This window comes from Delphinus delphis, chromosome 17 (assembly GCF_949987515.2).
Source record: "Delphinus delphis chromosome 17, mDelDel1.2, whole genome shotgun sequence".
NCBI classification, from domain to species: Eukaryota; Metazoa; Chordata; class Mammalia; order Artiodactyla; family Delphinidae; genus Delphinus; species Delphinus delphis.
Window position 1 is genome coordinate 71,548,996 of NC_082699.1, and position 15,998 is coordinate 71,564,993.

Consider the following 15,998-nt stretch of genomic DNA (forward strand, 5'->3'; position numbering starts at 1 on the left):
TGTAGGTCATGCAAACCATGCTCGAGAGGAGGCGGCTCCACTGTGGCCACCTGGAGGGGAGAAAGGCCACGAGAAGCCCCAGCCCGGGCGGGGCTGCCACGCACATGCACGCGTTTGACGCAGCCACTGGGGATCTCACAGGTACGTGGCGGGTGTGAGAGCAAGCGAGCTATACAAAGTCTGTCTACATTACAAGGAGGAGCCAGCCCACGACCCCTTTTAAGTGGGCTTGTTGGAAGGGGTCCATATCGAATCGGAAATACCATCCCCCGTGGATGACAAAGGCATGGAGCCACTGGGCGTGAAGGGGTCTGTGTCCGTGTCTGTCTCACCCTCGGCGAGGTACCGTTTCTCCCTCATCCAGCTTGACCCCCCGCTCGGGCCAAACACAAAATCGTCTCTGTCTTGGGAGATGCTGAAGCCACTTGGAGAGCGTTCCAGCTCCTCGTGGTTGACGGACATCAGGGACAGGGGGGTGTCACTGTCCCGGGTGATGCTGCGTCTCTGCTGGGGGGAGACCCGGTCCGAGCAGGGGCTGTGCAGTTCAGCCTGGGAGTGGTAGCTCCCTCGGGAGTCAAGAAGAGTCAAGATAGGCAGGACGGTGGGCCTTTCCGCATAGGTGGTCGCCGAGGAGGAAAGGGTGGCGTGAACCTTTCCAGAACTGGGTGCCCCTCGGGACAGGTTCACGGGGTCGTGGGCAAAAACCCCGTAGGGGCCGGCCCTGTCAATGGGCACCTGGTGGATGCTGTAGGGAGCGCCGGGGGCGCCGGTCTCAGAGTCGTTACACATGATGGTTTTCAAATCCGCTTCCCGGTGGTCCTCTCTCCTCTCCGCCTCAGCTGGCGAAGAGGTCCCCTTGGTCGGGCAGAAGTCGGTGACGTGCACCTGCAGCCGCTCCATGTGCTGCATATGCATGTCCACCAGGAAGTCCAGCTTCTTCCCCATGTCGCGAACCTGGAAAACACAAGGAGCCGTGAATCGCTGCCTTCTTCCCCACGTCGCGAACCTGGAAAACACAAGGAGCCGTGAATCGCTGCTTTCTCCGGACCTGCGGGTAGTTTTACTGGTCGGGAGGAAAAACTATAGCGTTTACTTCTCAGAAAGGAAGAGGGTTCTTGCAAGTCGTAATCATCATAACAGCTAATTATTTTGTGCCTCTTGATTTTGAGCCTTGCGCATGGATTCGTGCTAATCTAAAAAAAAAAAAAACACACAGGGCAAGGACTTCCCAGAAAGCCGGAAGCAGAGAGATGGGTGGAGGACAAGTTTTACCCGAGGAGGAGGTGGCCTTGCTGCTGCGTTTGGGTCTAGGAGCGGGAGATCTTGATTTGCAAACATCCCCTTACAGAAGCATCTAGACTGTTTGTGTACATTTCCCCTACCTGGTGATGTAAGCCCCAAAGATACAAGGGCAGTGGTTAGCAAGAATTGAGCTCAGAACTGGAGACCCTGCCTAGGGGTCTTGGAGGCCAGGGGAAGATACACTGAGATAAGCTGCATCTATCTGTTCCTACCCACAAAATTGAGAACGTATCAAAATCTTTGGGTGCACAGACACAAGTGTGCATTCATGTGTGCATGGCATGTTCTTTCCCTGACAGTTCATAACTCACCAGGAAGCACTGCAGGCAGGTCTACCATCCTCTCTTACAGATGAAGACACAAAGCGTAGAAGTAGGTCGTGGCTGAGTTGGTACCCAAGCCTTAACAATAACTAGTACTTCTCTAGCAGTTAGTATGCACTTTAAAGATATTAACTTATTTAATTTTCATAACAGCTCTATGAGGTGGATACTATTATTCTCTCTATTTTCCAGGTGAGGAAATAGAGGCACAGAGAGATGAAGTAACTCATCAAACATCACAGAGCAGGTAAGTGGAAGAGCTGAGATGAGAAATTAAAAATTTAAAATGGAAAAGGATATTCTTGATATACCAAAAAAGAATAATCATTCAAATTTTCTCTTGCTTCTTCTGCACAGATCCAATTTTAGGTTCTGAATAAAATAAAAGGATTGATAGGAATCCTAAGGGAAACTGACAGTGCTATTTATCTAGTGTAAAGTTGGGCAAACGATCCTGAAATATAAGCTGCTTTACTGCAGAGAGGAGAGGTGGGCTACCTAGGGTGCTGTCACTGAATAGGTTTCTTTCTGCCCTGAATGAACCCCACCCACAGCCTGCCCTCCTCCAGGCCCCTTCACACCGGCCACACAATGACCCAAACTTTCAGGGAAGGAGGAGAATTACGAATAAATGTGGAGAAGGTCACCAACATTCCTTAAACACCATGAAGTTCATGGTAACAGTAGCCACCATTTGTTGAGTGTTTACTGTGTGCCAGCTACTACTGTAGATAATTTACAGGTGTCAGTTGATTTAGTCCTCATGGCAACGTCATGAGGAATTAAAATCCCCGTTCTACATATGAGGAAACTAAGACTCAGAACAATTTATTCACTTGCACGTGACCACCCAACCAGTAAAGTGCTGAATCGGCGATTTCATTTCCAGATCCTTTTATGAATGGTAGATTCTCAAGTATGTTATCTCCCTATGAAAAAAATGACATTTGAAAGTAAATTTCACATACTTGTTTTTTGGTGAGAGAAAGGAAGGACCTACCTGCCTCTCGACTTTCACAAACTTCCCCATCATGCTCTGGTCTTCAGCTTCGGATGTGGACGGTCTGGCCACGTACGGTTCATTCCTAGGGAAGAGCCCATGTTGCTGTAAGATCGTGATAGCTACTTGTGCCTTGCAAGGTCATTTCAGCTAGGTGGGCTGTGGCCCCTGGAACTATCCTTCTCGTGTTCAGGCTGACGTGGTCTGGAAGAGACCGCGCAACTCTGGAGGCAAATGGGCATCAGGAAAGGCCAGCATTTTCCTGTCTTCAACAGGGACATCTCATGCTTACCGTGTTTACTGCAGGGAAGTGTGAAGTTTAACCAGCGGACTGCCAGGGAAGTCCTGAAGCTGAATATTAAGCTGCTCTTAGGAAGCTCTGTGTCAAGGTTAGTAACTGTGCCCAGAGTGTTTGATTCCTTTAAATTATGTTCCTTGGCCTTTCCGTCTCGGACGACTGGTTGAGGATGGAGTGGGGGAGGGGTTGTCTCATCTCTGAAATTCTACACAGTGGGGACCAATATTCCAATATTTCATCTGTTTCATTTAGTTAAGACTGGGAAACAGATGTGAAATCTGGAAAATGATGCAAAAGATGCTATTCGTAGGGAACAGGATGGAGACGTGTGCTGCATTTGCTCCTTGGCCAGGCACAGTTCATATCTGCCTAAATTCCAGTTAGTTTCAATATTGCTCTACGTAGAAGAGACCTTTCAGGGCACTTAGCTATTGCTTGAAACCATTCATGTCTGGCACTTTCTAGGCAGTTGGTTTTTCTCTCTAGGCTACTGACTCCTGCTAAGACCCTGGCCTGTCTTGGGCTGAGCAATCTTGAATTAAAGCACATGTCAAATACTGGTGGCCTGTGTGCTGAATCCAAGCCCACCGGTGTTCTCCTTGGCTTGCACAGGGTTCTAAACATTTAAGCCATCTCAGAAATGGGGAATTGTACATGAAATCTGGATATGCAGCTTTTCTTGAGAAATCAGACTCTCTGGAAACAGAGGATCTTCATTGGTAAAATTAGCAACAGCAGAACAAAGTAACAATTACCTCCTTGGGATGGGGCACGTCCACCCCTTGCTATTCTATCCCCAGGACTGAGGCCAAAGATTAGATGCTGTATATTATCCTCCTTACGTTCTCCCTTCTTTAATAAGGAGCCTTATTATGATAAGGTGCATAACATTTCTTATGCCTACCTCCCGTCACTCATGTTACCTGCCTTGAAGACACTGGGGAATAAAGAAGTGTACACTTCTTTCACAGTGGACTTTCTAAAGCAGGCATCCCCAACGCCCGGGCCACGGACCGCTACTGTTAGGAACCGGGCCGCACAGCAGGAGGTGAGCGGTGGGTTACAGCCGCTCCCCGTCGCCCGCATTACCGCCTGAGCTCCGTCTCCGGTCAGTCTTACAGTGAGTTGTATAATTATTTCATTATATATTACAATGTAGTAATAATAGAAATAAAGTGCACAATAAATGTAATGTGTTTGAATCATCCCGAAACCATCCCCCCCCAACCCCCAGTCCGTGGAAAAGTTGTCTTCCATGAAACCGGTCCCTGGTGCCAAAAAGGTTGGGGACCGCTGTTCTAAAGGATGGCTCCTTGTTCATGAGGACCTAACAAAGGACAATTCTCAAACATCTTTTGAGGGACAGCGGAGCTGCTCTGTTGAAGGACACAGCTCTGCCTGTTACAGTGTTGTCAGGGACCTGACATCTGATTTCCTTCTTGGGCTCTGTGGGTGATGATGCAGGAAAAGCCGAGACAGCTGACCAGGAGTGCCTTGGGCTCTGCCAACGTGACATATTCTTTCGGTTCCAGTAAAGCTCGTAAGTCTCCTCTTATTTTATAACTAGGAAACCATTAGTTTCATTTTCAATAGCCATAAAAAGCAGTGTCACCTACAGGGTCTGGGTGGAGGGGCTGCAAGTCTTTTGTACAGAAACCTCTCAGATGGCCACAGGCCGGAATAGGCTTCAAACTCTTTCTCTTCATCTGGTTTAGGGGAATGGCAACCTCACCCCACCGTGAAGAAGCCCAGCTGAGGTTTGGGGAATGCTCTGTGGGCTTTGGCACCACACAGCCTGTCAGCCCATGACCATAGGTCCCACCTGGGAGATTGCTGGGATGGGTAGGTGAATGCTTTCTGAGACTTCTTATGTTTTGGAGTAGACGGAGGTCCAGGGGTAAAAATCATATCTATTCTGAAAGAGAGCACACAAAGAGAGGGGATTAAATTAAAAACAGCTTTACATGAAAAGAGAAGAAAGCAATTCATTCTCTTCCTTCTGTAGTCAGCTGTGGGTTTGGAATATAAAGGAGAAGAGAAACAAGAGAGAGGAAGGGGGAAAGGGAAAGGAAGAGGTGACGAGAGAGAGAGAGAGAGAGACAGAGACAGAGACAGAGACAGAGACAGAGACAGAGAGACAGAGACACAGAAAGAGAGTAAGAATTTATAATCTCAATGTATCATTATCTTTTTTCGGTCCAGGGGTACCGGGAGCATCTCTCTATCCCAGGGGAGAGAGGCAGCCAAACCACTGAGACAGGGTGACAGTTGTGTCTTGTTATTTCTTACAGGAAATGTCATGTGTGCTACAGCCTATCTGGTCTTCCAGCTCTTTTATTCCACCCAAAACACCTAGTTAGGGAGTTTTTCCTCCTAAACCCTAGCCTCTGTTTTCAGCTGTGCTCTCTTTTCTCTGCTGCTTTGCAGGCTTCTCCGACCATTAGAAGGATGATCCAACACTGGCTCCCACACCTTGCTTCCATTTCTGCTCAAGCCACTAGCTCCCTATCTGCGCCACCCTGAGCACAACAGGAGACAAACGCCCCCCCACCCCCTCCCCTCATCAAGTTGCACGGCTAGGGCAGGGGCCGGGTGTGGGAGCAGCCTTGAAGGCTTGTCACAGGCCTAGGACTGCTAAGACCACGCACCCAGAAGAAGCCATGCCTCACTCTGTCTCTTTGCAAACCCAACCGCTCCTCCAGTGACCCCACCATGTACTAAATCACCCTTCCTTTCTCTCTGGCCTCCTGCAGTATCAGCATGGCTGGGGGCATGTGATTAGCCCACTTAGGCAGTCAACCTCCCGCTAAGACTCAGAAACTCCTGTGCCTGATAAATACCAAACAAACATGATGACTGTGCAAAGGTCCACTCAATGCACATTAAGAGGGGCTGATATTTCTGGAGGCCGGTATGTCCTAGACATCATGTTCCCTCCTTCCATCTCTCAGAGAGACACATTGCATAAATAACAGCACGTTAGGCTCAGAACTCGTTCACGTATCCTTTTGCTCGGCAGCATTGAGCACCGATTGTGTGCCCGCCACTGTGCTGGGCCGTCACAGTTGGTATTCCATTTATGGATAAAGGAAGGTCACAAATAAGCATTCTTCCAACCCAGCAGCATCGTTAATGGTCAACTCATTCAACATGATGGTCCTATTAACTCTGCAGGACAACCCAATGGTGAAATATTCAGATGAGAAAACTGAGGTCCAGAGAGGACCTGACTCATGTCAATCTGAAATCTCACACAGGTCTGAGAATGAGCCTCAGGGCTTTGGCTTCCTGATGTCAGTTCTATGACGTGACATCAAAGTGTCCTTTAGTTGTTTTAAATGATTTTCTTTTTAAAAGGATATTTTTACAATTCATTGAAGATTTGATAAATTTAAAAAGAAGAAATAAAATCACACATGGACTCATCACATCAGTAGAGCTATGGTAACCCCTTGGGGGAAGTCTTATTTCTTTTCTTTAGGCTCCTGTAAGGGAGAGTGTGTATGTGTTGTGTATATTTCCAAATAAATGTTACGTGTGTACATTTTTGTAATCACAGTATATAAATAACATAGTTAATATCATCACAAGATCTAGGTAGACTATATATAAATATAATCATACGTATGTCCATATAAGTATCTAAGTGTACTATAAGTAATCATATTATGCATATATATATTCACTAATCACATAAATTTTTATCTCACTATATACATTTTTAACATGTCATTTGATGGCTGCATAACTTTTTAATGAGAGCAGGTACCATTCTTTTCTTAATCACTATTTATAGATTTGAGGCAGTGTGGTATGTTACAGAGAATGGGAGTTTTGTAACCAGTTGGATCTGGTTTGACTTCCAGCTCTGCCACCTACTAGCTGGGTAGTTTTGGGCAAATCCATCGTCCTATGAGCTTCAGTTTCATCACTGGTAAGATGGCAGCTATAATGCAATACTTAGGGGGTTATAAGGGATTAGAGACATAAATGTAGAGCACCAGGTGCCTAACAAAAATGGAGGCAGTTACTGGGAATTGGGAATCAATGCTGTTTCCATATTTTCACTAGTATAAATAACACTTGATGAACTTTTAATTGGGTGAAAATTTATATTTAGAATTAGTCAACTGGACTCATTTTAGGTAATCCCAATTTTGTTGGCAACATCCAAAGCAGCACAATCAGGGGACAGTAGCACAGATGCCTTTTTTCTCCCTGAGGCCTAATCAGGGTGTTGATCTTGGCCGTGTCAATGTCATAGAAATTCTTCCCAGCCTGTCTGATCTGGTGTTGGTTGGCCTTGACATCCACGTTTGATGAATATGTTTGTTCTTAAAATTTCTCCCCTGCACTGTGGATTACTGAATGCCTTTCACCCTCAGCGCTAAGGTCTACCTGGCTCTGTCTAATTCCTTAGCAGTCAGGAGAGCACCATCCTTCCAGGTGTGCTGTCTTACCTCGTCTGAAGGTACTTTATCCTGGAAAGCATGTCAAGATGTCCGGCGGAATACTGCTCAATCACATCCTTCACGTCATAAGGCCTCAAAGTCTCCTTGAATTTTTTTTTATAGAGACGGAATTGTAGAATTCTGCAAGGCAAAGTAGAGACATTTGTACATCAAGAGTGGACAGTAAAGGAAATTATGATACAAGATGAGCAAACTCTGGGGCGGGGGAGGATAAAACATCCAAAAAGAAACAACTTGATGAGAAGTTTCAACTCTTGGTCCTGGTTCTACCTCTTGGAAACACACTGAATGAGGCTGGCTGGTGTCTCTCCTTCATGACTACCTCCTTCTACTCGTTTGAATAATAAATTCATAGTAACAATAAGAGCTAACATTTATTTCACATTCATTACATGCCAGACACTGAGCTAAGCGCATTTTTAACAATTTGCTAATAGATCAATTCACAGATGATGCAACTGTGGCCGAGAGAGCTCCAGCATCTTCCCAGGGCCATCTAGCTCATAACGTCAGAGTTTCCTTCAAACCCAGGTTTGTACGCGGACAAGGCTCACGGTCCTAATCCTGTGTCACACTGCTTTCTGTTTGAGGACAGCTGACATATCTCTTCCTCAATAGCCTCCTCAGTCTTTTGGCTTACGAGCTCCCGGAAGAGAAAAGCTAGCTTCTGTTCCCCGAGTTTTCTCAGGTTCTCAATTAAGTGGGGGCACCCAGAACTTGGAGATGCTGAACCCTCACCTCCATCTTCCTGGGAACCAATAAAGTCATCCTAGGTGATTAATGCTCCTTGAAATTCCCATCACGAGGTCAACTCTTGCTGAACATAGTGTCAGTTAAAGCCTTTAATCATAGGCCAGGGAGGAAACACAGCTTCCCAGGTCCTCCCATCTCATACTTGTACAGGCCTTTTACTTTTTGGCTGCATCGGGTCTTAGTTGTGGCACACAGGATCTTAGTTGTGGCACACAGGATCTTAGTTGTGGCACGCAGGATATTTGCTGAGGCATGAGGGATCTTTCGTTGCGGCAACAGGTTTCTCTCTAGTTGTGGCATTCGGGTTTTCTCTTCTCTTCTAGTTGTGGCATTCGGGTTTCTCTCTAGTTGTGGTGTTTGGGTTTTCTCTTTCTTTTCTCTTCTCGCTCGAGCTCAGTAGCATGTGGGATCTTAGTTCCCTGACCAGGGATCGAACCTGAGTCCCCTGCACTGTAAGGAGGATTCTTTACCACTGGACCACCAGGGAAGTCCCATGTACAGGTCTTTTTTATGGTGCATTCAAGGCTCATTTTGTTTGTCATAGCCCATGGCGTCAGCCCCTAAACACTATTTTTGCCTATTGACTGTATATCCAACTCGCCATCCTTTCCAATTTTATGTCATTTTCTAAGCCTGCCCTTTACATAGCTCCATCTAAGGTAGGTATCAGGAACTATGGCTTGCAGGCCAAATCTGGCCCACTGCCTGTTTTTGAAAGTAAAGTTATGTTGGAACACAGTCCCAGTCATTCATTTATAGACTGTTTACAGTTGCTTTTGCACTACAGAAGCAAAGTTGAATACAGCGGAGACCTACGGATCATAAATCCTGACATATTTACTACCTGGCTCTTTACAGAAAAAGTTTGCCAACCTCTGAACTAAGGCATCAATGACAATGCTAAAAAGGATGGGGCAGAAGCCAGACCATGAAGCATCCCGGCAGAGACCTCCCTCGAGCTTGACACAGATTCATTCATTGGTTTTCTTTGAATAAGACCATTCAACCAGTTATGAATCCAGGTAGTTGTGTTTTTATCCAGCCTCATTTCTGGGACATTGTACAGGATGGGATCATGAGGAACCAGGTCAGCGGCTTTGCTGAGGGTCACATATTATAAACTATTGTGCTCCCTGATCTACTGGACTGGGAATCTTCTGAAAATATCACGACTAGTTCTCAGAGACTCTGACTTAGTTTCCAGAATTCACTGCCACTATGGCGGAGTGCTTATAAGCCCATATCCTGGTCAAAGTTTCCTTGAAGTAGTAGCATATTTTTATTTTCTTGTGGAATTCAAAACAAAACAGAAATAGCCAGGGTGAATTACAGTCTTGTCTGAAGCAGACAAAAAAATCCTATCCGTGATTATCTTGTTGAAAATGCTAATTAAAAAAGAACTAGATGGATGAAGACAGGCAGAAGAAAAGCTATTTTGAGTGAGAAGCCTTATAAAAGAAAACTCCATGTCAATACACCCCTGCCTGCCTCCCCAACATCCTTTAAAATAAATGGTGGCCGAAGCCAGACAAGAGGGTGACAGTCGGAAACACTGTCAGGGGCCTGTGGAAGCATTTTTATAAAACGGAGAGCAAAGGTCTCCCAGGATGACCTGCTAATGCAGCCGCTCCCTTAGAACTGACATAGTCTCTGGACTTGACTCAGGGGTTACCTGAGGGATCTTCTGCCCACCTTCCCAAAGCCCAAGAGCACTTTACAAAACCGCACCCTGTGGAGCTGAGCTGGGGCCTCGGGAGGCCCACAGGCAGGGAGGAGGGGGCGTTACCTGACGGCTCGGATGGCGGCCTTCAGGGTGGGGATCATGTCTTCGATGAGGAAGTCATTCCCGTAGCCCCTGTCCTCCGCTATGGGGTCGGCCGTCCCGGCATCTGGGAGGGAAGGAGACACATGTCAAGGGCAGGTCACAGTACTCGGAAAGGCTCGGGGACCTGGTTCGGTCAGAGCCATCCAAACTCAGCCTCCTGCATCTCCATTCCCATTTCAGAAACCCCGATGCGTTCTCCAGTTGTGACGTCATTCCGTCATTCCGACCCTCTCCTCATCTCCCTTCTGTTATCCAGATGTCTGAGTCAGAGGTGCCTGTAGGTCAGGACTGTTGCTGGGGGAGAAGGCTAGGATGGAGGTGATGTGAATTCCAGGGTTCTGGAGTGGCCCTTTGGAGGCAGCAAAGGGACACACGTGGGTGTTTATCAGACAGACCCGGGTTTGGATTCTTGCTCTGTCAGTCATTATCCTTGTGACCTTGACTTGGGGGGTGGTCACTTTCTGAGCCCTACTCATCCTCCCTTTTCGTAAGTGAAAGGGGCACACAGATGTGTTGCTCCTACAGCCCCCATGGGGCACTTCTCCAACACCTCCTCCCACCCCTGGGGGTGCTGAGTTCCCCAGGTGTCCAGATCACTCTGCACCGGGCCCCTCTCCATCCTTCGAGGTGACCTCCATGGCAATGCACTCATCAGGGCCCCCCTTAGGATCCATGGCGGTATGTCCCAAGGCTCCCTGGAGGGGATGTGCAGACACATGTGGTGACCCTGGCCCAGGAGAACAGCTAACGTGGGCCCTCTGCTCTTGGAGTGAGTGCAGGGACCTATCACAGCCCAGGGGCTGAGGATAAGACAAGTGAGACGCTGATGCAGGGCAGCAGGAAAGGGCTACTTTGTAGACTGCAGGGTTCTTCCACAGGGAAGGGAGGGAGGGAGGGGAGGAAGGAAGAGGGTGGGAGGAGGTGAGAGGGAGGAGACAGGGTGAGGAAGAGGAAGGGCGTTACCTTCAGAGCTCTGCCAGAAAGCGTATGCTTTCATGCGGAAGGCGGTGCGGAAACGCTCTTTATTGTTTGAGCCAACAGGCTTTGGTTCTTTAGAAGGACTTTCTTCTATGGCATCTACATTCAGAGGGGTAAATAGCTTTCCTTTAGTATTGCTACCACGAGGATTAGAAAGGCGAACCCGATCCAAGAGACCCAGCTTTTGGCTACAAAATAAGCAAAAGTGAACAATTTTCCTCCTTGAGTGCAGGCTTTCGTAATTTCCCGTCCCTCTCCATAAAGACGCACACATCCTCTTCCACGCGGGAGTGGGACTCGCGCCTCCAGGGCTCAATCTGATTGAGCGGCTTGGAATGGGACAGGGCTTGGTTCAGATCCTAGCTCTGCAACTGACTAGCTATTACACCTCAGGCGCGTTTCTCTGAGTTTCAGTTTCTTCATATGCTTAAGTGCAGCGTAAACGAGATCCAGGATATAAAATGCCAGCCTGTAGCAGCAGGCAGCAAAGAAGCTTCATTCCTCCTCCACTCCCATCTCCTCTGCATCAATAACTTCCCTTGTACCGCTCCGTGGTGCCCAGATAGTGACTCACAGAGGCGAAGCTTTATCAAGTGTTCCTTGAACAGAACTGAATGACATAAAGCAAGTACCCTAACCTGGTGTCCACAGACACCCCGCCATGGACAGAACTTTGGGGGAGGTCCATGAGCTTGAATGGGAAAAACACTGCATTTTTAATTTACTAGATTTTAATTCACTAATCTCAAACTGAAAATTAGCATGTCTTTCAATTATGAATGTATGAATAAACCCCAGTAATATCCTTAATGCCCCAGCCATGTCCTGTGACTTTCCACAACAGAAATCACAGGTCATTTTATATCCTGTTATCTCCAGGTATTGCCATGCTCGTCACTGCTTTGAAATTATGGTAGTATTCAACCTGCCACTACATCATGCCATTAGATTCAACACAAAGAAGCACGTATACGACTGCATCTCAAAAGTTTAAATATTTTGGTAATTACATTTCAACATTATCAGTTTCTTTTGTAACTGTCTGCCTTTTATTTATGGACTCTAAGTTGTTATTCTGAGAAAGGGTCCCGGGACTTCATTGTACTGCCAAAAGTCTTCTTGGCACAAAAAACAGTTAATGAGTCCAACAGAAAGTTGCCCTGGTGCAGAAACCATCTAGGTGTCCTCGGGCAAACCTGTGACCTTAACCAGACTCAGTTACCTCACCTTTAAAATAGGGATAAACACGTCCCACTTCACTCGGTTGCAGTGGGATCATGCCTGTCAAGGATTTGGCATGGAGCCTGGGATACAGTCGGTGCTCTATAAATAGTAGTTTCTCCCTCTGTCTCTTAGCCTCTGCCCCTCACCTGAGTGGGCACAGGAGGGAAGTCCTTTTGTGTGGTACAGACCAGAGAGACCCATAGTGCTTGTTTCACACATCAGTACACTCAGCTCAGCTGCGTTCTCTCCATCACCCACACGGGGCTTGGTACCCAGCAGGTGTGCATGTACTTGTGGGAGAAATGAGTGAACAAATGAATATGACTATGGGTGGTCAAGTCAGCTTTGCGTCAGCCTGAGATAACTGAGTATTTCTACAGTCTGCGTCTGGTTATGAGAGCCAGAAGCTGCTGCCATCTCTGTGGCTTGGGGTGGTGAGGAGGTCCTGGCGGTGGAGCTGCAGAGGTGGGAGCACCTCGTGCTGAGCAGGTGCCTTACGCTCTCTGAGCACCGGGTCCTCATCGGTTAAGTGGGCCTAACAACACTTTGCTTAGGAGAGATTTGGGGAGCATTACATATGATAATGTCTGTAATGCTTCTTGTCTTCAGCCTGGCATAGAGAAGCCACTAAGAAGTATTTCATTAATGAATGAACGAACAAGTGGATGAGTAATTGTTACACCTGACTCCTTCTGGACTGTTGTCTCTCGCCCGGCATTGTTACATGAATACATGTACATGCCCAGAGTAGATTCAGAGAAATGCCAGCACTCAGATGACTCCATCTTTCCTGAGCTGGTCAAAGTTTTCAGAGTGGTTTCCTGACCAGTACTAGGTAAATGACTAATGAGAATAAATCAGGATCCAGGGGCTCAAAATAGTAAACAAGGCAGGATGTCAACTGAACACACAGAGAAGGCTTTCCTAGCCATGAGCTAAGGGAGAAGGGGACTTGAGGTCAGTCACTTCTCAGGCCCTCTGCTTCCTGGCCCCTGCCTACCTGTCTTGCTATACTGCCAAGCAGATCCATCATTCCATCAGTACCAAGCCCCTTGCCCATCCCCACGTCCCCTCCTGCATGCCTTGGTGCACTCAGCCATGCCCTTCCTTGCCTTCTCAGTTGACCTCATTCCCATCTGCCCTTTAAAACTGCCCAAGGGTCCCCTCTTGGAAACTGAGTTCTCCCCATCTGTTCCAAAGACAGGCTGTGTTTTTCTCCGTCTCTGTGTCTGGTACCCAGGGTAGAGGCTGTACACTCCCACACCCGCCCGCCCCACTCAACTGTGTAGTCCTGGCAAAGAAAGGACTCTGCCTGGTTCTCTCTGAACCCACCCCACAGCCTTGCTCAGCACAGCCTGATGGTCAGGACTCTGGGGCAAAACTGGCCTGAGGGGAAACGTCCTAAAAAACATGTAACCTAGGACACAGAACTCATGCCGTCTGGTCCTCAGCTCCTTCACGGGCACAATGATGAGGGCCAGCCCATGTTACATGTGGCTGTGGAAGGGTTAAGTGAGGGAATACGTGTAAAGTGCTTAGCTGACTGTCTGGGATGCGGATGTGAGAAGCTTTCAATAAATGCTGGCTGTCACCATTATCTCGGTAAATAATCCTCTTCCTACAGAAGCAGTAGAAAGCTAACGACATGTGTGAAAAGGAGGGATAAAATTTCCTGAGCCACAAAAAAGTTTTTTTTTTTTTTTTTTTAATGAACTGAGATGAGTTCTCAGGATTTATGTATTATTTTACAGTACTTCTTCTCAATGCTAGTCTCAAACACTCCCCACTGTCACAGAACTTGACCTGGGCAGGAGATAAGTGTATGAGAAGCTTAATTTTAAACTAAGCAAGACAAAAGTAAAAAAAGTAATGGCGGCCACTTTGTCCTGATTTGAAATCTCAGGACAACTGCTGACTATCAGATAATGAAAGAACTCTCTTGGTTCTCTCTCTGTTGGGATTTAGGATTCGCTTGTTTGGCATTTAAATGTTTCCCTGCAACTTCTAACAGTCTGAATTGCTTTGGCTATGTTCACTTAATACCCCACTGGTCACAGAGCTCGTTTTATGAGAGGTGGATTCTGACAGCATTAGGAATCCAGATGTGTCGGGCACGAGTCAGGAACCTCGGCTCTGAATTACGGCCATTGAGCCTAAGAGGCTTAGCGGAATTCTCTCTCCAGCAAAGTGGGTGATCAGCTTACTTCTTAATTGTGTTGCCTGAAATCCAAGACCCCAAAGGATAATCAAACGCAAGGCAAAGTTCATCCTTGAAACTCAAAACCCATCTCTGCCCTTCTCCGTATGGATTTCTAGTGCATGATTCAGGCTGTGTGTCTGGAGGCTATGCTGGGTCTCACAAGAAAAGCTCTCCTTGAAGCTGACATCAGATCCCCTTGGAAAGCCGAGGTCCCTGATTTGTTAAGTGCAGACAAATGACTTCCAAACACGAATTGGGAAAACTGGAAATAGAGACTAAGGATGGCAAAAGTAAAGTCAAGGCTGTTCTTTCCCGGCAAAGTTGTTCAGCCCCTGCCCTGGGCTCCTGCCCCAGGGAACTCTAAGTTGTCTTAAGCTCCACGCAGTTCCCTGATTTCCCAGCCTTGGCACAAGTGGTGACCTGTACCTAGGAAAACCTTCATCCCTTCTTTTAACCAAAAGACCGACTTTTTGTCTGAAACTTCGTCCAAATATCAGTTCCGAGGCACACTTCCACCCTTGGTCCAGTTAGATATCCATTCACTGTGCTTTCTTTTTTTTTTTTTTGAGGTATGCGGGTCTCTCACTGTTGTGGCCTCTCCCGTTGCAGAGCACAGGCTCCAGACGCGCAGGCTCAGCGGCCATGGTTCACGGGCCCAGCCGCTCCGCGGCATGTGGGATATCCCCAGACCGGGGCACGAACCCGTGTCCCCTGCATCGGCAGGCGGACTCTCAACCACTGCGCCACCCAGGAAGCCCTCACTGTGCTTTCTTAAAGACTTTTCCCAACCATGGCGCTTGGCCACCATAATGAAATCTCTGACTTTCGAGGGACTCTCTCTCTCATTTTGCCCCCAATGGCATGTCTGGAATCGCACTTGATTGACATCACTTGGAGAGTGCTACTGGCTTCTAGTGGGTCCAGGCCAGGGATGCTGCTAAACTTCCTACAATGCACACAGGGTGGCCCCACAGCAAAAACTTATCCCACCCAAAAAGTCAACGGAGCTGAGCATAAGAAACCAAAAGCTATCTGTTCAGAAACTGTACTTTGTCTAATGATCCAGCATCTAACACAGTGCCTGGCACATAGTAAGCACTGAAAACACTGTTACGACGTTGGGTGAAAGAAGGAAGGAATAATAATATTTGACCTTCTGATTAAGAAAATGAACCCAACTTCAGCTGAGGGAGGATGTGCTGTAGAGTGGAAAGAGTGTTGCCTTTGGGAGAAGAGAACTGGGTTCAGATCGCTGCCCTGCAGGTAATATTTTTTAACTTGGGTAAGGCGTTAACTCTTTCTGATTCCGTTTTTTTTTTCTTTCACCTGTAAAATAGAGCTAATGTTATGTATTTATTCCACAAAAATGTGTTCTACATCTTGAAAATGCTAGGCTCTTAGTAACTTGCTAAGGTAATAGTTGTGACTAAAACAGACATGGTTTACAGCCTCCAGGGAGCTTACAATAAGGTCAAGAAATCACACACTAGGCAAACAGATATATGTATTGTTGGAAATCTGACCAGTGTCAATGAAGAAAATGTTGCCTGTCAGATCAGTAAACAAAGGATGTTGCAGCCATCAAGCCATCACATTACAGCTGCCCCGAAGGTGAACCCTGAG

The 15,998-nt window shown here is 47.1% G+C and overlaps 1 protein-coding gene and 1 long non-coding RNA gene across 2 annotated transcripts in view; one reads left to right on the forward strand and one right to left on the reverse strand.

Annotated features, from left to right (window-relative positions):
- Positions 1–217: 217 nt before the first annotated feature.
- The window catches only part of KCNQ3 (potassium voltage-gated channel subfamily Q member 3), a 288,811-nt gene continuing 273,030 nt past the window's right edge, over positions 218–15,998 (reverse strand). The window contains exons 10-15 of the mRNA XM_059995203.1: positions 10,937–11,139; positions 9,935–10,037; positions 7,384–7,515; positions 4,746–4,838; positions 2,626–2,710; positions 218–954 (exon numbers count right to left, since the gene is read on the reverse strand). Of these exons, the coding sequence (XP_059851186.1) occupies positions 220–954; positions 2,626–2,710; positions 4,746–4,838; positions 7,384–7,515; positions 9,935–10,037; positions 10,937–11,139 (1,351 nt within the window). The 3' untranslated portion in view covers positions 218–219. The remainder of the gene's footprint in view (positions 955–2,625; positions 2,711–4,745; positions 4,839–7,383; positions 7,516–9,934; positions 10,038–10,936; positions 11,140–15,998) is intronic.
- On the forward strand, positions 904–4,749 carry LOC132413278 (uncharacterized). Its single transcript, XR_009516679.1, has 6 exons — positions 904–1,054; positions 1,818–1,872; positions 2,932–3,014; positions 3,912–4,031; positions 4,388–4,463; positions 4,639–4,749. It is a non-coding gene; the product is annotated as an uncharacterized lncRNA (long non-coding RNA).